We start from the raw sequence: 22,739 nt of genomic DNA on the forward strand, positions 1-22,739 counted from the left end.
CAAAACAAGGCTTCTACACACATCCAATTTTCTGACTTTAACCAGCTGTAACTTGACTACTCAGCAATCTATTGGTCTAACATTTGCACAAAGTCCTTCCATAGCATAGTAAAATACCAGTTCAAAATTGGACATACTCCTACATAATGAATGAGTTATGGTACTTCAAAGTCATAAAGTGGATGTGCGTGTAAGCCTTATTTTGTCAAATTCGGTCATTAATATGGATTGGTTTTCCAAACAATAGCTGCATAAATGCTTTTACATTGTGCTAAAGGAAATTTGTTTACTATGCATGAAGTGCTGCACTTCTGTATAATTATGATAATCAATACAACTATATTTCATTGATGAGGTGTAATGGGAACACCCTTTGCACCTACAAGGGTGTTTCTGTGAATGAAATCCCACAATTAAAAGTTTCTTTGGTAGTTACGTTATAAGTACAAATTGCAACTTACATATAAAGTGTAGAAAGACAAGCAAGTAAGTGTACTTGTAATCATGTTGAATTACTGTATTTCACAGGTCATAATATGTGTTTCCTAAATATATCATCAATGAAAATGAAGGTATAGGAGGAGATCCACCCCCACGAAAGTGTTGGAAACTAACAGTGTACCCCACCACACACCCTGGACCTACACCTCATGTAGCACTTTTACACTCTGGTGTTATATTTCTTGCAGCACCTTAGCACTCTTCTTTCACACCCTCTAAGTGTCACCACAGCACCCTTTTCTAACACCTGAAGGGAGTTGTTTTTAAACATGCAGCTGGACACCCCTAAAGGTGCTTTTGGTACACCTGAATTTTAACAGTGTACCAATGCTAATCTACAAAATCTGTACTCCATCATGTACTCTGTCTGACCACACCATAAATGCATCACTCATATTGTGTTCAGGTCACTGGACTGTTATTATTGCTACCAGAGTTGAAATGTTTGTGATGAATATTCCACACCAACCTCAGTTATGATGAAGTATGCTTCAAATGTACATAACATGTGGATAAACTCCAGTACAACAGTAGTATTGTTTTCATACCAGTTTTAGTATATATGTATACATAATTCTTTACAAGTGCAGATACAACTGCAGCACATAGATATTGAGGCCACTGTGATTATACCCTGTACTAGCTCAAATACACCAAAAAAATAATGGCCGATTACAATGTATTGTAATGAGCTTTGTCTAACCAGTGCATATTTTGCTTAGCTGTGTGTGTGTAGATCTGGAGAATTTCCACTGTACATATGCATGTCATGGAACTATCACGTATTACTCCTATTTACAAACAGAATGGCAAGTTTGTAAACATGCCCTACTGTTTACAGGGTATGCTAAAACATGCCTTTAAAAAATGGGCTGTTTACTGACCCCCATTTTTACCGTATATTCAATTGCTGTTCTTCCTACATTCACAGATATATTGCCATACTTTCCCAAAATTATATTTCAGCTTCTCAATTTGGTTTTATGAAAGGTAGCTACTGGGGCTCAGGACTGTGGAACTGCAATAGCGTATTTTTTATTCAAGCATTGAACATTGTCAGAAGTGTTGTATTGTATCTTTGGACACACGCAGGAGTCACAGGGCCTTTGATAGTAGTGCATGGTGAGCTGGTGGTTTATTGAAACATCTCAAGAGTGCATGTTGGATTGAAAAGTAAGGCTTAGGGTCTTTTGTGCTCCTATCTATGTAATAGGAGTTTATTTGTGGTGATACTCCTTTTCAGCTGAACTTTAACATGGTTTTCCTCAGGGTGGTGTCTGGTCCCCTATAATGGTTTCATTTGGGAAAATTCATCACCTTGCTAAACAAGTTTTACATAGTGACTTGTTTTTCAATATGCTGATGACTCATCTCTTGTGAAGATGATTAAGAGGAAGGAGGATTGGATAGCAACCTGCTGAAGAAATAATTACTACATGACTTAAATAATAATTATTGTGCATTTTCCTTTGGTAGGGTGTGGAACATTAATTTTGAACCTGTGAAATTCACTCGCTGTGTGTATCACTGCAGCATGATGTTGAAAGTCACCCCACTCTATGTATGGACCAGACTCCTTTCCATTGAAGGGCTCGAGGTTGATAATTTGAAAATTTTAGAGTTCTATTTTGATCATAGATTGACTTGGAGCTCTATGATTGAACATACGTCCACCCACTGTCAACAGACAATGGGTGCACTATACCATGTTAGAGATTATCTGGGTCCAAGAGGCTTTGTGAGTGGATATGATAATGTTGCTATTATGGGTGCTTCAACCACTCAGATGGCTGAGAAACTGAGTGGAATACACATTTCCCTCACTGCATTCTTACCATGAGGCCAGTGCTAGTGCTGTGGGCATACTTTGTAAATTGCTTGATTTCCAAGGTCGAAGACGTTTTGTCCAACTTTTGTCACTACTCCACTGACACATTTTTATTGCTTACTTTATTACTATTTCAATTCAAATCTTTGGATCTATTTGGAAGAATCTTTCTTGGTGTGATCACTGAGATATGGGCATCTACTCCTTTAAACATAAGACTGAGAGGTTCTGAAAAGCTATTTTGAAACTGTTACAGAGGCATCTTTGTGTTGTATGCTCTTTAGATGATATTATAAATAAAATAAAAATAGCAGAAGACATTCAGATACCACTCAAACAACAACCTACTATGTAATGCAACTGTTTAGAAAGTTTGCTAACTGTTAAGCTGAGCAGGCAATTACATATGTATAATATGCCACGCCTTGTACATTTTTACCTCCTTTACACAGAAATGTGTCTATTACACTAGCTATCTGCTATTGTTAATGAGTTTCACATTATAATCATAATTGTTACCTCATCTATCAGTGAAACCTGTAGTTATGGTGATACATTGGATGTGTCTAAAGCACACATCCATATATACATGCATCAGAATTTCTGTTGATATCACTAACAATAAAAACTTTTTTGCATAGCATTCCTAGTTTAAGTCATCCTACAAACACTCCAATCAGTAATACAATCATTTCAAAGAGATAGATTGCTTAAAAATAATCATTTCAGTGCAAATCATGTGAGTAATTTCTACTAAATACCATAAAACAGTTTTTTGCTGTTCCTGTAATATTGTAGAATGAGCATGTATATATCCCTACAGCACGTTCAAACATATACATACCATTAAAAATGATGGGCACTGTAAAATTCAAGCAATTCAGTAAAAGGGACAAGAGAAAAGACCAGTGCAATTGGCTCTTTCCTCTCCCAAGCAGCCAGTAACGTTAGAGGAAGGTTTGTCCCATTGAAAAAATCACAAAATTTTCCAGCAGAAATATACCAGAAAACTACGTAGTACGTAATAGAAATGCTAACAATTGGAAGCAATCACTCACAATCAATAATAATTATTATATAGTCCTCAGTCTACATCATGTTTAAGGACTACATATTGATGTGACATTTTCTGTTAATGGGTACTCACCACTCTAGTTCACATTACTGTATTCTAATATAATTATTACTTTGGTTCAAAGCTGCATATACAATTTTATTGACAGTGTATAACAGTTTTACATACATATACAATCATAAACATTGTGGCTATACTCTGGCTGGCTTGCTTTTCCCTTTGGGAATATCATTAGGTCCCAGCTCAATGGCAGATACAACAGTAGCATGAGGATTATCAGTGTAGAACAATGAATAATTGGTGGTGCTGTCCTGACCATTAATCGAATTGTTATAATTTGAATTTCCATCAGAGTAATCATCAGGATGGGCCATTTCTCTGTGAGCCTGTAGTCCATTGTACGAAGCGTCAAACGATGATATCAACTTGTGCTGCTGTTGTTGCTGGGGGGCTCGACGAGGTTTACATAAAACACTTGCAGAAGATGATGGTAAAGACGAGGTTGGCAGGGATGTAATGTGGTCTGGTTCGAAGGAAGAGTCAGGAGAGTCATATTCTGATTCAGAGCTGCCAGACTGTTCATTATGTTCTTCATTGTGTGGTTGAATCGAAGGGATCATTTCTGACGGAGATCGTCTCTCCTGTGTCTCCCCTTCATCTTCACTATTATCTGACACGAGATCAGCAACATACACTACCTCCATTACTACTTCTTCCCCAACTGATTGAAGGATGCTGACAGCGTCTCTGTGATAACAGTTCCTCAGATTGTGGCCATTCACTGATAAAATGGCATCACCAATTCTAAGAAGGCCACAGCTGTGTGCTGGTTTCCCTGACTGAAGGTCTGATACTAATATGGGAACACCATGTTCAGCTCCACCCTGTAAAGAACAATATGGTAAGCACTGGATAATGTGTGCATGCATGTGTGTGTGTGATATAAATTAGAACTGGCAATTAATTTCCAAGTGGACCATACAATTGGATAGGTAAATAGTTTGTAATACTGAAACTGTGTGTACAGTAGTATGACTAGCCACATTTGTACAACGTTGCTCTTATAGAAGTCAGCCAATTCAATAAAGCAGTAGTGCACAGCTCTTGTGCCAATAATCTCCTGAAACATAAATTATCCAAGCAACAACCATTCAATTAGAGTACAGTAGACCCTCAGATATCCAACCCTTGTTTATCTGTATCTTGAAATTGGAAATGGCTGTTCTATTAGAATGTTTTGAAAGCAGGTGTATGTTTTATTAGAGTACTTCAATGGAGCTCTGTATACAAATATGGGCTTCAGTAATTAGTAGGGAAGCTTGAAATTTACCTACGAACATTTGCTAATAAAATGTTGAACATTTGAAGCTTCGGTGTTGGCTATACAAGTTAAAGGTTTTCTTGCATTTATGCACATCCTTCTCCAGTTGTAAGCATTTGGAAAATGCATACCAGCAGTTCTGAATAACTCGATTGATTGCCTGCAACCATGCATAGGCAAACACGATGTTTTCCATGCATTATAAGGTGTTTTAAGGCTATAACTACAGTAGCAAGCTAAACTGCAATGGTATAAAAGTGGGTGTGGCATATGACGATCAATCGCAAAGAGATGAACATCAATCATGCAAGATGAATAGGCAGCTGCAAACGATGTTTATTCATAATTCTTTTATAGGCTATGAGTGCATAAGGATAGTTTTATAATTTGAAGTTCACTTAACCTTCAAACCCATGAAGCCTTCAAACCCATGAAGCATTCAAAGCTTCATCCCAGCCCTAGCATTTAGTATGTTTCCCTGCATACTGGTACACCGAAACCTCTCTAATCCGACACCTCTGTAATCCAGAATACCTCCATAATCTGACATTGTTTTGTGTACCAAAGGCCTTTTATATGTCAATAATCCAACATCCTTGTCTCAATAATCCAACATCCTTGCTAATCCAACACAATTTTCTTATCCCAACAAATGTCGGATTATAGAGGTTTTACTGTACTAGTTTGGTTATCAATAGGGTTCCACCGATAATCGGATCGGTAATGGATCGGAGCATCGGTGTTGGTTATTTAGATATTCCGATACTGATTAATAGCCACATGCACCAATCGTCATCATCGTAACTGTTATCATAAATTATATACTAGCAAAACTATAACAGGCTGGAAATAGTATTCTAGCATAAAAGGTGCAGGAATTGCATTGTTAAACATTGAGCAACTGCTACTTACTATGTTTGCATGAAAAGGATCAAATACTCTAATAGAACAGTCACTGCACAATAAAATGCTCTAATACAGCAGTCACATTTAGGTAACTTAAGAAGTATGTAAATTGTATATATGGCAATTATCGGTTTCTGTGTCTGTATTAGTAAAATTTACTGCTAGGTAACGGTGGAACCCTAGTCATCAACTCTCTATGTAGATGCAGTAGTTAAGCAATGATTGGTTTACGGCAGTGCAATAATGCGTGCGTCAATATAGAACACCCTGTATCAACTTGGTACAATACATTGAACTTCCACCCTGGTCTCAAGTGTTTTTAAACCTTTTGAAGTAAGAAGAACTATATGTAAAAGCCAAATTCCCAGTGATGCCATCTTAGAGAAATACCAAAGTTAATAACTTACCGTTATGGACATCCCCAGACTGGATCCCTTTTCTTTAGCCACCACAACCTTCCTAACACATGAGTCCAGTATCCCAGAATATGCCTTGCGGGTTGGAAAACGTCCGATAATTAAATTTTGACGTGCACTTGTAGTTTTGTTTGGTAGCGGTATTCTCATGGCTTTGAAAGGATTGGTTGTGGATTTCTTGGTCTTTATCACAGCTTTGTGTCGCTGTACTTCTATCTCAGCATTCAGCTCCATCCATAACTTGTTAAATCTCTCTTGTGATACACCACTGCCGACTAACTGTAATTGCTGGACCCTGAAAGTATTTCAAATATCATTAATACTACAAAATTACATTCTACTGTATATACATCAACTGTTATGTTAAATAGTGCCAGGTAAGTAGGCGGGAACTTATGCCAGAGGAAAACATAAAATTTAACCCGCAAATATTTGGTCTACCAGATGTCTCCATTACCCCTTTGTCTGAATATTTTGTTTTGGGTACTTTTGCACAGGGCTTACTCTTCTGCATACACCTTTACTGTTTACCCTTCGAGGACCAAATTAATTTTCAAGTATGGAGGAACGCGTAACTTTGTGTTATAAGGAAGGCAGTAGCCTTCTGTAAAATGAAGACGGATTATTGTTGGGCATTAACTTAATGGTAATTTCATACACAACAATAATATCATAACAGTTTTGCTCTACACAAAACAGTACTTGTGATATGAAGCGAAGAACGGGCGAAGTCATCTCCACTGAATGTCTGCTTCGTTATTTCCTTATCACGTATTCATGAAGTAGTCACGTGATCTTTTGTATACAAATCGAATCGCCATCACACGCTGAGTCTAATGGCATTTAGTTTGATGCGCTATGATGAAGTACCATCAAGATATGGCCGATCAAAGTAGCGGGTGTAGAGTAATGACGGACGATAATGGAAGAGCTACTTTTTCTTGGTGGCCTAGCAGCAGAGATTCTTTTCAAACTAAGCGATACTTGGTGTGATTTTGTCAGGAATTTCATGGTGAGTATCATGGTGCTAGCGAATTCTTTCTACTGTGTACTGATAAGTAGTTATAACGGCTTATACTAGCCCATGTACTTGCGTCCAATATGGACTTTGGTCCTCGAAGGGTTAATTGGGAAACCCAGTTGTTGACATTCAGGAAAATTCAGAGCCATACACAGAGTTTTGTTCAACTACTCTAATAGAACATACACTAGGGGCACACAAGTGAAACTGCATTATGGACAACTTGGGGCCAACTAAAAATGTCCCTTGGTGCCTTCATTTTCAAATGTACTCATTAACAAGTTACACTGTACACACCTTCCAGCCAGTTCCTTTTCCATGTATCTTGCGTGTAGTTTAGCAGCTGACAGGTCGGAGTGTGCTTCCTCCATGTACTCGTGTAACATGTTATTCTCTGACTCAAGCTGTTCTGCTAGGGAATGTACCTCCTGAAAGTTCTTCTGGTCTTGTACGACGTTCTCAATTTCCAGCTCCTGGGGAAGTACAGTGAACGTTACTTGACTACCCCTTGTTATAAGTGGCCTATACTTTTCATGACCTCATTACAGTGACCATGTCAAGTAGGTCCCAACACTGTAAGATGTACTTCATGACCTCAATAACAAGACCACCTCATTATAGTGACCATGTCAGGTAGGTCCCAAACACAGCTAAAGTGTACTTCATATTTCATAACCTCATTAATAAAACCACCTCATTATAGTGACCATGTCAAGCAGGTCGAAACGGTTGTATACAATCACTGGACTGGACTAGTGGACTGGACTGGTGGATTCAGTCTTTTTTTGTTTGTTTTTCATTTTGGCAAATATTTGGGCAACTGGTCGTAGCTATTGCTACATTGAATGTAAAATATGCAGGTGAATCTGTCTACTTGGCACTGTCTATTATCTTAGAATTGTGTGAATCTCTCTCTTGGCATAATCTGTATTGTACGACTACCATTTGTCTTATCATGAAGTACAAACCATACAGTACATGTGTATGTAGTGTTGTAGTATCCATGCAAGTTATAGTCATGGAGTCAGCTAAATTAAGTGGCGACAGTTAACTGTCTTGCTATTCAATAGCTGATAAAAAGGTTCTATAGTTTTTGCACGACGGCAATAACAAGTGAAATCACATGCACAAGATTTCAACCAATCAAATTGATCCATTTTGAACTTTAAACTATAATTACCGCATGTGACTTCTGTTTTAAATTTGTTGACATGCAAGAACTATTAGAACCTCTGTACATAGCTGAAGCTGGGCAATGTTGACTAGTCTGGCATGATCACACCTTTCTTTGGTTTGTGTGTGGGTTTCTTTATGTGTGGGGGAGTGGTCTAACTACATGAGACTAACATACTTTCAACCAGTTGCCCAAATATTTGGTTAAAAAAGGGAAAATACCTGAGTCCAGTAGTCCAGTCCACCAGTCCAGTCCACTAGTCCAGTCCAGTGATTGTATACAACCGGTCGAAACATAGCTATGACGTGCTTCATGACCTCATAAATAAAACCACCTTATTATACTGACCAAGGTCCCAAGTATAGCTAAAGTATACTTACTGCCCAACATGAAATTGCAGCCACCTGATTAAAATGGTCAAGAAACCATTTGAGACCCACTGAGTGAAAGCCAGCTGTTTCGAAAAATTCTATTTTGTAACAAAAACATACACATGCTACGTTTAAAAACTTATGCATGTTTTAATTGCTTCAAAATGTACTAAAACAAAGCTAAATCAATAAAACCTATACACCACCAGATTCTCCTGTTCATTGGGAGTAAGAAAATTTTTGCTTTGTGTTTGTACAGCATACGGTACGTGAGTTATGGGCACTTATTCACAATATAATAGAAATAAAGTTTACCGACTTCATTTTATTGTTGGAATGGCCTTATTCTTTGTCCACACAGGGAAAACACAATACCTTGATCTATGTGCCAGTTCATGGCAAACAGACTGAGCCAAACCCTGTCCTTATAGCTTGTTTCAGTCGGAGTTACAATAGATTAAATAAGCGGCTGTAATTTATTTGCCGTATCATTGCTGTACAAATCAAGTTTATTCCTGTTCCAACTGTCTAGTGCTATAGCTCCAAGACTATTCATCACATAAAGCTGAAAATTTGGCTGTTCACTCCTTTGCTACTATAGAACACAGAGAAGCAATTGCAAGGAACGTGTGAAAATGGCCAGTTTTTGCTCAGCGGGTCACATTTACATCAGAGGAGACACAGTGGTAAGCCACAAGTTTAAACAACAGCAGTAAGTCTTGTAGTGCATGGTACATGACTATATGTATAATGTAGCACACAAGGTCAAGGTGTGCGTCTAGAATAACATTCTGCTTAGTAATCTGTTTAAATTTCACAGTGTTCTTTGGGTGAGTTTCACTGTAAATACAGTTCACTATTATAAAAAGTTTGAAGACATAGCACTTTTCCAGTAGCTGTGCTTGAAGTGCAAATTTGTTATGATGTAAATTATATAGGGTTGAGGCTAAAAGCCCCTGTGCTCAATCATATGCATACCACAATCTGCTATTTTCACAGTGGACTGGACTACTGGACTGACATTTTTGGTTTTTGCACATTCTATGGTTGGATTTATGGAGTCTTGCTAGTAAGTACCCTTAGGGCACCTGCAGCCCACTTCTAAATGCTGAAGACGAACAGTGGAATATGCGAAAACTGTCTCTTAATATTTTCGCTGTTGTTTATTATGCCACTATACAACACTTATTCCTTACCCTGGTGTGTAGTAATTGAATGTGACAGCAATAGTTAACCAGCAATCAACTAGCCAGTAGACAAGATATCCTTAGAGCAAGCTAGTCTCGCCAGCATGGCCAGACCTCTAGACTTGCCTCTCAGTGCAGGGGCTTACCAATTAGAGATTTTTCAGTATGGCTACTTATAATCTTTAATTGATAAGCCCCTGCACTGAGACAGAAAACTGGCAGCGAGACTAGCTTGCTTGCTCCTCAAGCTTGCTCTAAGGATATAACTCGAAGGATACCGTCTACTGGCTAGTTGATTGCTGATTAACTATTGCTGTCACAATCAATTGCCTGCAGCATTACTACACACCAGGGTAAGAAATAAGTGTTGTATAGTGGCATAATGAACAGTAGCAAAATTATCAAGATAAGAGACAGTTTTCGCATATTCCATTGTTCATCTTCAGCGTTTAGAAGTGGGCTGCAGGTGCCCTAAGGGTACTTACTGGCAAGACTCCATAAATCCAACCATAGAATGTGCAAAAATCAAAAATATGCCAGTCCAGTAGTCCAGTCCACTGAATAGTAACCCCCTATTTTCACACACATATGTAAATTATTATTTCTTTGATACTAATTTTTACACATAATAGGAATTCACTATTCTTGGGCCAATGCTGAAGTGTCCTTATTTCGCAAGCGTCACAATTTTGGGAGTCTTACACAAATACTAACAATGTCTATATTGTAAAGGCGTTCTTATTATTGAGGTATCCAAATTTCAGGGGACTACATGTACGTAAGTACACAAATACAAACAGAATGTGTTCTGATGTCTATATTACCCATATTTCAGGGTTTCATGGTACTACTATATCATTCCAGATATTCTAATATATTATCCTCCTTCAATTTCACCTACTACTAATACACATCAACTCCATACCAGTTGTGCTCTCAAGGAATCCAATTCTTTACTACAGTCAGAGTCAACCTGTTCCTTGCTGTTCCTTAACTGTAGCTCCAGACTTTTCACCTCCAGTCGGCGAGCCTTTACCTCCTTTTCCAGCACATCAGCAGCAGCTTTCTGTTTGACCAGTTGAGACCTCATGTCCATTAGCAATGCCTGGGGAGTGTGGATCAGGTTTAAGGAAATGTACAAATTTTGTGGAAACGTTCATGTTTAAGGAAATCAAAACTTAACAATAAGGGATTTTAAAAACACACACGTTACTGTAAATAGACATTAATAAACTTTGCATTGTAATTGTTAATGAATCTTACACAATGAAATGATTGTGTGTTGATAATACTCTTACTCTGGAAGAAACTAAACATCAGCAAGCGTCTTGATCTAGGGTGCGCACGCGCATACGTGTGTGTGTGCATGTGTGTGTGTTGATCACTTGTAATATTCACACAATGATGCTAAGATGAAGTTAGGCAGCACACATGGTATGGATCTGTTCCACTCTTTCTAGCATTAATACAACCAAGAGTTTATATTATGAACTCTTGATACAACATATGATTGAAAAGTCAATCTCTTCTTTGAGAACACATTGTTTGACCACCTTCCTCTAGCAACAAGCACCAGGTCCCCGACACATGCAACCTTATAGCATCAAGTATCCATGTACACAAGTAAGACACCTTAACTACATGTACAGTGTAATGTAATTACATACAGATCAGTGTTAACAACTTTACATGGAGCAAATTAGTAACAGTACAATAGATAAAGTGCTGCAAGGTGTGATTGCAGTACTTACAGGCTCCAGATAAAACAAGTTTGGAAAAAAAACAAAAAAAAAAACAGCTCCATATTCATGTTGAAAATAGTTACCATATTGCAGTGGGAAACATATTTTAAAGCATACTACTTATGTACATTTATATTTAGCATGATATCAAGCAGACAGTTAAGCAACTCACAGTACATGCTTACCTCTAGTTTACAATTTGACTGTAAGACGCTTTGTGACTTGTGTATCAGTTGAGTAAATGCACCAACAATGGTTCGGATCTTGTCCTTAGACTTTACTAAAATCGACGAAAATTGTTGAAGTGCTGGATCATTGAGAGTCAATTCCAAGTGACGTACAGCTTCATCAAAATCACCCTCAAGTGTGTCCAACCAAATAATCTGATCGGAACGACGGGAGCTCATCTTACACCTGAAATGTGACACTGTACCTGACAACATGTTGAAATAAAATATTCAACAACAGTACATGTACTTATATCATATTCACGTATGTACAGTGGTATCAAAACAGACCCCTTAAGCTTGGCACTTGATGTACCAGCCCATAATCCCATTTGTTTATACAATTAGACCCCTGAAATCAGGACATCTCACTGCTAAGAACCACTTGATAATCAGAACACGTGTCCATAGTCCCATTTGTATTAATATACAAAAAATAGACCCTCAAAATCAAAACACCTCTCTAACAAGGACATTTTAGTATGGCAACAAGGTGTCTTCATTAGAGGAGATCCAATACGTCTTCCCATTGCAAGGACAACAACTTTGTAAAAAAATGAAGTGACTATGTTAGACAGAAAAGTATATTCAGATCAGCAGTACAATACTAATGGAGGACACATGTCTATCGCATGTAACAACATTATCACATGATGTTCCAACCATCACTTTAGTCTCCCAAGAAGTCATTCATTACATTAATTTGTCAAGTCCATGTCTACACAACTTGACAACAGATTCTTTAGCATGATATTCAGTACATGTACACACAATAGTACACAATGCTGTCATAAAAAGTACTAAACCAGAAGCCTTTGTAAAAGTATTTCTGACACTTTTGCAAGTGACAGCATTAAACAGGTAGAGTTTGTACACAACAATGCACAGCTGGCTGCTAGTTATCGACAATTTTAAATCCACACAAGAATCCATAGCTACTGTACCATGATCTGCAACTGTGGTAAGTTGGGTATTTAATTTTGGAATCTATACATCCACACACTATATGATCACATAAAGCTGAACACAGTAATAGCAATAATACTGAGTGACTATAATACCCCACATGGCCCTATTGTACGGTTATATCAGGTATCAGTCTACAGTGCATTGACTTTATACACCATTGTAGGCCATACACTCTCTACACTACAACACTGTTCCAATACAACAATCAATTTACTATGGCTCCGCATTGTGAACAATTAAGTTTACCACCAACCTCAGAAAATAACTTTTACACCAAGTTTGATAATCGCACACTTTAATGATATAAAACAATTTTTACATACCTACAAAGACTTCGTGAAGGCAAGCAACAGTAAGTATACGCTTAATATTCTTCACAAAATCAATTAGAGATACGCGTTATACACTCCTTAAGTACATCACTCACTTGGTCGCTACTGATTCGTGACCAGAAATCTGCTACCAAAAACGTGTCACAGTCTGTTACTAATTAATGCACACCGTCGTCAACACACTTACATAAACCACGTAAGTATACGGACGTGTACGCATTTGGCGCAAATTGTTGGCGCCAAAAGTGAATACAAAATAATGGAGGTCAGTCGAAAGCGAAAACGTCATGTTACTAGTCATGTTGTAAGTCATGTTGAGACTACCCTCAGTGGTAGGAGAGAAGAAATGGACAGTATTCGATCCTTTTTGTCGAAACACGTGAAAAAGCAAAGACCTGGATCGCTATTCGTCACGGGCCCACCCGGCACCGGAAAGACCGCCACAATCAAGACGATTTTTACAAATGACACGGTGAGAAAATGTCGTGCAATACTGACAAGAGACTTTTGTTTGTATGAAAAACTTGAGTATTTTTCACATGATGGTTTTGTGTTTCGTGTAAACAGCTGCGTTTTTTGTAGTGGTTGCAGCGCCACACTCACGTGATTGCCAACTGTATGGTGATCAGGCCCACAGAAGTATTCAAGACCATCGCTAACAAGTTAGGGGTAGCCTGTCAAGGTGGTGAGAAGCAATGCCAACAAGCAGTAAAGGAGTACACCAAAACAACTAAAGATCTTGTGTAAGTATTATAGTGATTGATAATTTGCTGGTTAGTAGGGGGCAACGTTTATGTGCAAAATCTGTTAGAAGGATTTTAAAATTGAAAATCAGTTTGAATTCTCTCATAATAACTGAGCTATGATGCCACCTTTGCGTTGCAAGCCTGTGGATGTCTTTACAGGTTTAGCAAAGTAAATAATACCATTGGTGTCATGTATAATGCTGTTCATAAAGGTTGTTGAGTTCATGTAAGGCTGATGTATTTTAGGAGTCACTTGTAATAGACTCTACGGGTATTACAATATATGGAGTTTAAAATATTAGGCACAGCATTTATGAGTTACAACTACTGATATTGCTCTTCCTTATGATCACACTTGCACTAGTTTTATGGTTGAAGTTGTTGGGACTAACCATGCACCTAGTCTGGCACATAGTATATGAGCTTTAGGTTTTCTTGTATTTATGCACATTCTTCTAAAGTTTTATCTTTTTAATATGTTAGGAAAGTGCATAGCAGCAGTACTGAATGACATGATCGATCAATTGCAAATGGGCATGTCCACTATACTGCCATCATGCATAAATAAACACCAACTAATGGCTAAAAGGATGTTTTCCATGCATTATCTATCACCTTATAAGGTGTTTTAGGCTGCAACTATGGTAGCAAGCTAAACTGCGATGGTTTGAAATGGGCGTGGCACACGAACATCAATTGCAAAGAGACAAACATCAATCCTGCAAGATGAATAAGCAGCTACAATAAAGATAACAGCGTTTATTTTTAATTCTTTCGTAGACTATGAGTGTATTGTGAAGCTTCAAAGGACTTTTATAATTCAATGTTAACTTAACCTTCAACCCACGAAACATTTGAAGCTTCATCCCAGCTCTAAACAAGGACCATTGATATCTCTAGTATTCCGTTTGCTTTTCATGTTTTATAGAGGTCAGGCAACATGCTCTAGTGAGCCATAAGGTTTATCCAGAGAAGCATCACTAAATAATACGTACTAACTGAAAGCTTTTTCTATAGCAGTGCAATCATGGTTGCATAATCATCTGAATACTTCATCACGTGATAGTTTCATCCCATGAAATGGAGGGCAGTCATCCACCAGTAAAGGAAACACGTAGTAGAGTATCTCTGATACTTACAAAAATGATGTAAATCATGTCACACCTTCATATCACATAAATGTGATTCAGAGCCATGGTCAACAGGAAGAATGAAGTATGTAGCCCAATTTTTTGCTCAGCTGTCAAGTCATTTTTATAATAAATTTGGAGGCACCTCAATATGATTTGCTTAACACTTTCTGCATGGTAGTACTTTAGTCAAATTTTGTGTCCTCGACTTCAATTCACACATTTCTGAAGTGCTGTGGACCTTCTACCAAGAGTTCATATGTTAGGCTGACTAGACTACAATCAGAAATGCATCAAGTCCCAGCTTGACTTTATTAATGGTCTCTATCACTAATAAAGGTATTAGTTTGATCAAAGAGGAACTGTTGGCAATTGTAAACTCTTCGATCCCTTTACACCTTTATATAAATTTTATGACCTCTTAGAATCTAAGAGTAAGGACAACTAAGGGAGGATTCATAATATTTCATATAAATATAAATACAGCTAATATTTGTACATATCCATACAAATAAAATTATTATGAACTCATGTATAACCCAGTCTGAGTTCAGTCCACGAAATACATTAGCTAGGCTGTTCGTGTGCAGTAAAAGCTGCTGTATAAAGGAAGTGAAGTCTTGTGGTTCCGCTGTATTACACAATTGCATAAGCTCGTGGGAGCCATAGAGTAACAAATTCACTTTTGTGTACAAGTTGTGAAAATGTTTACTGCAATGCCACAAGTGTTTACCCTTCCTTGTCTCTTCTCAGTATTATAGTGTTGGATGAGGTAGACCAGTTGACAGAGAAAGTGATCACCTTACTGCTCAATTGGAGGGTCATCTTAATCGGGATTGGCAACACCTTTACCGTCACTAAGGCTACTGGGGCACGTAAGTTGCCTACTATGTTATGTAACATGTAATGTACCAAGTTCTGCCTAGACTAAAAAGACAAGCCGTATCAAATGTTTTGAAGCTCTAACATCTCAGACATCTTCTAACAAATATGTCAGTCAAACGTTATCTACTTTGACCACTGCTAACAGGTCTGGGCAGAACTTTAAACCTCTTAAAAACTCTCTAAAATAGACTCATCGTGGGAGTGAGCCTAATGCGTATAGCAGTGACATTTACTATCTGTGCCTGGGGGTATTTGAAGTGTTGTGGACAGGCTGGCTATTGATTTTGGTTGAAACCTATCCAGACAAAAGATTTTGGTTGGAACATATACTTTTACCTTTAAAACGACAACCCCGTATTATTACAACCGCAACTTCTAAGTGTCCGTTATATAAAATGTTCAATATTGTACTCTTTTCGTGAGCTGTACAATAGCCTTTTTATATTTTGTAGATCAAATCGTCAACTTCTCAGCGTACAGTGTACAAGACATAGTCGCCATCTTGAATGAAAAGTTCAATGATTTTGAGAAGTCTGCCATTGAATATTGTGCGAGGAAGGTTGCAGCAGTGGATGGGGACCTCAGAAAAGCATTGGACATTTGCAGGTACAAAACTTTTTTGTCAGTTACTGTATGACTGGAAATATGTAAGGGGTGAATTTTTCATGTTTTTTTGGCTTATTAAATTTCTCTAAACAGTATGAAGGACAAAAAGGTAGTACTGTTTTCAGACATTTTTATGGGTTCAATAAAACCTTTTAGTTGTTCAACTGAGCACAGTGTATAAGCTGTACTGTATCTTGAAAATTCCCACAAGTATCTACATAAATGATGGTCAGCATACAAACTGGATTATCAAACTTTCATTAATTGGGGATTACTGTCCTGGATATACTAGGGATTTAATCATTTTCTTCTCTTTATCCTGAATATCTTCTCAAGCCTGCATTTCTCCTATGTTATAGGAGGCTTACCCTGTCATTCCATAGAACTTGGGGGAGACTAAAGACTTTAGTTAAGATCATCTAGGAAGACTCGGGGAAAATAAGGTTTTATGGGGGTGATGATGTAAAGGGGTCCTGGGTATTTCTGATGCATTCTCAGGTACATTTCTTAGCCACTTTCTTAAATTACTTTTGCTTAAAAGTTAACCCTTATGAAAATTTGCACACATGCACACGCAAACACACACGTATATTTGCATGCAAATGCATGTAATCAAATGCATGTGTGTGCATGTTAGTATTTGGCCCGATTACACACATGCATTTCCAAAGCTGTTGCATGTAAACGCTTGCATGTGTGCTATTGCATGCGTGCAACTTGTGAGCAGTTTAGCAGTTGAGCAACTGCATGCATGCAGCTTGCAAACTTTGGCTAATTATTTCATATTTGTATTTCTTTTAAATTTGTAATTCACATCTACAAGAAATGCGTGCAATACAATACAAAACTACAAGTCAGTTACAAGCCACAAACTGTCTGTTTGACCTCACTGCACACAATTTTTTCACAAAGATGATCTTTAGTTGAGCTTTGTCCAAAAGCAATGTAGAAATTGATACAGGCTCAAATGCTCTCGATCCCACTTCTTGTCTGCTTTCAATTGTACATTTCTGTAGTCTTTAAATCAAAGGTTAAAAGTTACACTCCCTCATTTTGTTACAGAAAGCAAAGAAGCCATAATGAACAGTAGCAGTAGTATTTTATTCATGTTTAGAAATGTTTCTCCACCTGTGACGCACAACTTTCAAGGAGACTCAAGACGCCAACCTCAGCAACTCAAGACGCCAACCTCAGCAACTCAAGGCGCCAACCTCAGCTGTACTTGTAATGTCATGTACTGCTACAACAAGTTTTCTTGTAGAACATCACATCCCACTAACAAAGACTACTTGTTTTCTTTGTACAGGTTGTCAATAGTAGCAAACAGTTTGGGCGCAAATTTTAAACATTTGTTTGTTCTCATCTGATTGGCTATTTCGTACTGTATACTGCATGTAAGCAGAAAGAGAACAGACTGCATGTGTGTAATTTGTGAGCAAACTAGCCCCCTATTACAGTTAAACTTATGAAAGCAAACTGCAAGCATGCAGTATGCAAGCAAAAAGAGCACAATGCATTGCTATTGTATGAGAACAAAATGCACACGTGCAATATACAAGTAAAAGGATAGCATGAATAATGCTATTGTAAGAAAGCAAATTGCATATGTGCAATATGATAGCAAAAGAACTCACTAGGTTATTGCTACTGAACTGTATGCATGCAGAGAATATGCAAAGTTGTGCTATTGTTTTGCAATCATCTTAAGAGCACTGCACGCGTGTAGTTGCAAACCGCATACAAGTTGCACACAAAATTTTCATAAGGGAAGGGTGTGTTAATGTGAGGGGTAGCAAGTGCACTCCCGCCCTCCCCTGAAAATGAACCCCTGCTTCACCAGCTTCACTACATCCACTCCATGTATTAAGCAATATGTGGCTGATTTGGCTTTTATAATCCCTATGGGCGGCATGTATTAGAGAAATCAAATAAAGATCAATGAATATTGTAACCAGATAGGATTATGTCTTAACTAAAGTCTTTAGTCTTTCCAAGTTCCATGGAAAGACAGGGTACACTCTTATAACGTATAGGAGAAATGGTACAAGAAATTTCCCTACAACAATATATGGGAATATATGCTGTAGGTCAATGCAGCCAGTATGTTAGAAGTGAATGCTGTTAGAGCCTGCACCAAACTTCTGCAATGGTAAGCTTCGTTCAGAGGTGGCCAATTCGAGATGGTTTGAAATGTGGGTATCACGGGTTTCTGAAGTGCTTTGCTCTCCAAACATTTACCTGCATTTAACAATGTAACTTGTCAGGAATAGCGAATCACTTTGAGTTTAAAAGGGGGCACCTGTCCCTTCCATACACATACGAAAATGAAGAGTAGTTTTGAAAACATTGTCTACAGAATTTTTATCAAAAAATATAATAGAAAACAGTTGAGAAGATACTTCAGTGATAATCGAGTTACGCTTCCTTAGCAGAGCTTAACAGTTAACAATGTGATTACAAAATACCCTATTTTGCTGTTAGTTAACTGCAGGGGCACCTGGATTTTTAACATCAAATGATATGTTCTCATTCAGTGTTTTCAGAATACTATTTATTAATGCTACAATGTACAGGATGATAGAAAATGTAGCATATATTCCTGTAATAGTTACCACAGAGAATTCTTCTCTGTTGTTTGTTATTTTGTTTGTTACTTCTTCATGTGTCTGTAATTTACATAACTGACAACCTGAGGTCATGTATGAGATTGTACATACAATACCATTCCCTATTAGAACACTCGACTACTCTAAAAGAGCAGACAGGTTTTGTGTTTGATAGAAAAAGTTTAATTTGTATTAAGATAATAGCAGTCCTCTCGAGTTGAGCAGTCAATTTATATACTGTATTTGCTTGCCTATATTTTATTTGTTTTATATCTTTCAGACATGCTAAGGCGATAGCAAGAGGAACAAAGAGAAAGAGATCAGCTTTAAGCTATTCACAAGGTAAACCAATTAAAACACTGCACTGCTTTATTAAGTTTTTGCTTACCGCAGCAAGAGCAGACACTATCAACATTCAACATATTGGGACTGCCTTCAGTAGTGTGTACACAGAGTCAGCAGCAGCTCTTTGTATGAAGGAGTTACCACTACAGCAAACTGTGGCACTAGCCACTTTAGTGACCATACAACAGAAACAAGATGTGACCTTAGGAAAGGTACATGGTTCTGTGAGTATACAACCTTGAGTGTATTCATTTCTTTGGCCCATTTTCTGTTTCACCTTATTAAGTCTCCATTTCTGTTTATTAGGGGTAATCCAAAGGCTGCAACACAATTTGCTGTCAGACCTTCAGTGCTGGTCACTGTAAAGCTTTAATTATAGTTATGCTCTGAAAACGTCACCACACCACAAATGTTACCTCATTTTTCAGCCACTTATTGTTAATTTTATGTTGCGGACAGTGTTGGGCAAGTTACTTTAAGTAACTGTAATAATATTACATATTATATTACTTTGTGTCCACAGCCTTAAGCTGTCACGTGTGAAACTACCACCTTATCACGTGACATGATTGCGCTGTTGGACAATATGCAAATTTTGGTTATAAGTAAGAAGCTGGTGAATAAGCTTCATTCAGTAGGCCTCGTTTCTTCGCTGTGGCTAACCATTACTCAGAGGATAACTAACGAGATTAGTAACTTCGTTACGTGTAGTAATAATATTACGTAATATTAGACTCGTTACAGTAACTATATTACTTAGGTAACGCGTTACATTTATAAGTAAAGTAGCTTGCGTTATATTACCTGTTTTTATAGCGTATTTCGTTATATTACTTTGTTACCACAAAAGTAATAATATTACGTAACGTGTTACATAAGTAGCGCGTTACTCCCAACACTGGTTGCGGATCAGAAAGTTAGCCTAAACCAATGTGGGAGGGCAACTCAATATTCACGTACACTTGATTGTTTTATTAGAGTTAGCTGAATGCTCTATTAGAGTATCTCCATCTTTTAAAAAAAAACGTCTTAACTTATTGAGAAGGTAAAAGGATTAAAGTCCCTTCTTCTGACATCAGGATTGGTCTTCAGCCCATCTAGCGTTCCTTTGTCTATGCCTAGCTAAGTAAGCAAGATCATCTATATGATCAGTAAACAGTGAGATGATGAAATGATAATGAGGCGATGAGACATAGCAGTCTAGCAGAGGATCTGAAACATGAAATGAACAATAAATAGCCTTAATTAAGGGAATTGCATCAAGACACTGCAATCAAATTTATGAAATAGTCGTACTCCGAGACCTACATGAAGGCCTGTATAGCAGGGAGTCAGAAACTTACCCTATTGAATACAGACACAATCCTGTGTCAGGTGGTGACATAAGCTGTGCCCTTTCTTTTATTGTATGTGTGTGTTTTATAAAAATAGTAAATTGTTCAGATGTTCATTGTGTAGTATTTACTATACCTGTTGGTGTTGTTTCAGTTCTATGACGCATTCTGTAAAGTGTGTAAAAAACATTTGAATGGAAAGTGCTGCCAATCTGATGGTGAATTCTTTGGACTGTGTGACATGTTGGAGTCACGTGGATTACTGTTATTACGCAAGAAGAAACAAGTTAGACTAAGCACCGTAAGTTGTAGAGTTGTCACTGTTGTATACTAGCACATCACTTCAATAAGTCATGTCATCTTGGGTGTACAGTGTTGGTTGTGTAGTTACAAATATGTACAACATATCCCTGTAGGTGTAGTATTTGATGACTGTACCTATACACGTGTAACACACACATGCACACACACATGCCTCACAGGTGAAGGTGTGGGGGTCCCCCTTTACCTCACCTGTTACATGAGACATGGACAGTTGGCATTTACCCCATTGATGAGGCAGATGGGTAGTTGTTTCCCCAGTTAACACCAGGTCCCCATTTAAATAGTTGGGTAGACTGGAACAATGTGAGTATAAAGTTTCTCGCTCAAGGGAAAAACAACAGCAAGTGGGAATCACTGGGCATCAAACCTGGAATCTTTTGATTTACCAGGCTGGTGCTCGTGCGCACGCACACACACATACACGTACACACACATACACAGCCTAGCTAGCAAAGCCTTTGAGTTGGCATTTTCCCCCAGTTAACATAACACCAAGTACCCATTGATGTTACAACTCGGTGGGCTGGTTCCCCAGTTGACACCAGGTCCCTGTTTAACAGTTGGAGCAAAGTTTCTTGCTCAAGGAAAAACTAGGCATCAAACCAGATTACCAGGCCGGTGCTCTAACCACTTGGCTATGCTATGCTGCCTCATGTACGCACGCACGCACGCACACACTCACACATGCACTGCATCTCAAACTCTATCTATTGCGTCTGTCATGGTCACATGTAATATATGTGACCAGATTTGTGAAAAGGGATCTTCCACACACACCAAATTTACCAACTTCATAACTTAAGATTGGAAAAGGCTATTGCCTTGAAATTTGGTCTGTAGTAGGCACCAACATAGCTTAATGGATTGAGAAAACTTCAAGTTAATATGTTTCTTGATCACTTAAGTTTTGGTCTCCTAACTTCATAGAATTGGATGTATGTGGAAGACCCCTTTTTGCTAACCCGGTCTCATATGTAATTAGCACTTGTTATTACCTCAATACAACAATGCAGTTTACATCACAATTTGGTCTATACAGGTGCTACTAAAAATGGAACCAGCTGATGTTGATAGACTACTTAGACAGGACAGAATCACTTGTAACATATTAACTCGTACACTCAGTTGAGATATCATCAAGACCATACATGATACACGTATATATTTTGTATTAACATATATAGCTAATGTATACATGAGGTAGAGAATTATAACCAAGATGGCAACAATGCAAGGTCACTTTAAACATTTTACAAACTAAATATCTAGCAGTTGGAAAACTTGATGCAAGAAAACACTCATCAGCTGATAAAACACCAAACCACCACATTGAGGAAAACAAGTGCTTATTGTCACCATTTTCTTCCATCAACTGTATGGTATTCAGTAAACACAAGAGAGAACATTTGACTCAGTCGGTTCACTAGTGCACAAAAGCTAACAGTTCCCAAAAGTAGAGTGGGGATATAAATTTTCTCCCGTGATTATTGTGGAGCTTATCATCATGATTATTGCAAATATCACGGTATTTAAATGAACTCTAGCACAAAAACAGTTTACACATTATTTGCATGGGTGAAGTTTGCTTATTGCCACAACTGCAAGGAGTATGGAAAAACCAGTCTAACTTATGGGGTGTATATCTTGAAGGAGGCATATAGATCCTATGAATAACTAGCAGATAATTTACTAA

The 22,739-nt window shown here is 37.8% G+C and overlaps 2 protein-coding genes across 2 annotated transcripts; one reads left to right on the forward strand and one right to left on the reverse strand.

The window, feature by feature from the left end:
* Positions 1–3,490: 3,490 nt before the first annotated feature.
* LOC136257456 (Golgi-associated PDZ and coiled-coil motif-containing protein-like) lies at positions 3,491–13,274 on the reverse strand. The gene is made up of 6 exons (XM_066050677.1): positions 13,166–13,274; positions 11,728–11,956; positions 10,726–10,905; positions 7,366–7,541; positions 6,039–6,342; positions 3,491–4,288 (listed from the first exon to the last, which is right to left on the reverse strand). Exons 2-6 carry the CDS (start codon positions 11,947–11,949, stop codon positions 3,596–3,598), a joined length of 1,575 nt encoding a protein of 524 aa, XP_065906749.1. The 5' UTR covers positions 11,950–11,956; positions 13,166–13,274; the 3' UTR covers positions 3,491–3,595.
* Position 13,275: 1 nt separating this feature from the next.
* LOC136257457 (cell division control protein 6 homolog) lies at positions 13,276–22,264 on the forward strand. Its single transcript, XM_066050678.1, has 8 exons — positions 13,276–13,542; positions 13,653–13,813; positions 15,700–15,821; positions 16,284–16,437; positions 19,324–19,385; positions 19,437–19,600; positions 20,877–21,023; positions 22,086–22,264. The coding sequence occupies exons 1-8, from the start codon at positions 13,330–13,332 to the stop codon at positions 22,173–22,175; spliced, it is 1,113 nt and encodes a 370-aa protein (XP_065906750.1). The 5' UTR covers positions 13,276–13,329; the 3' UTR covers positions 22,176–22,264.
* Positions 22,265–22,739: the final 475 nt, after the last annotated feature.

The sequence above is a fragment of the Dysidea avara genome, chromosome 6, assembly GCF_963678975.1.
Source record: "Dysidea avara chromosome 6, odDysAvar1.4, whole genome shotgun sequence".
NCBI lineage: Eukaryota > Metazoa > Porifera > Demospongiae > Dictyoceratida > Dysideidae > Dysidea > Dysidea avara.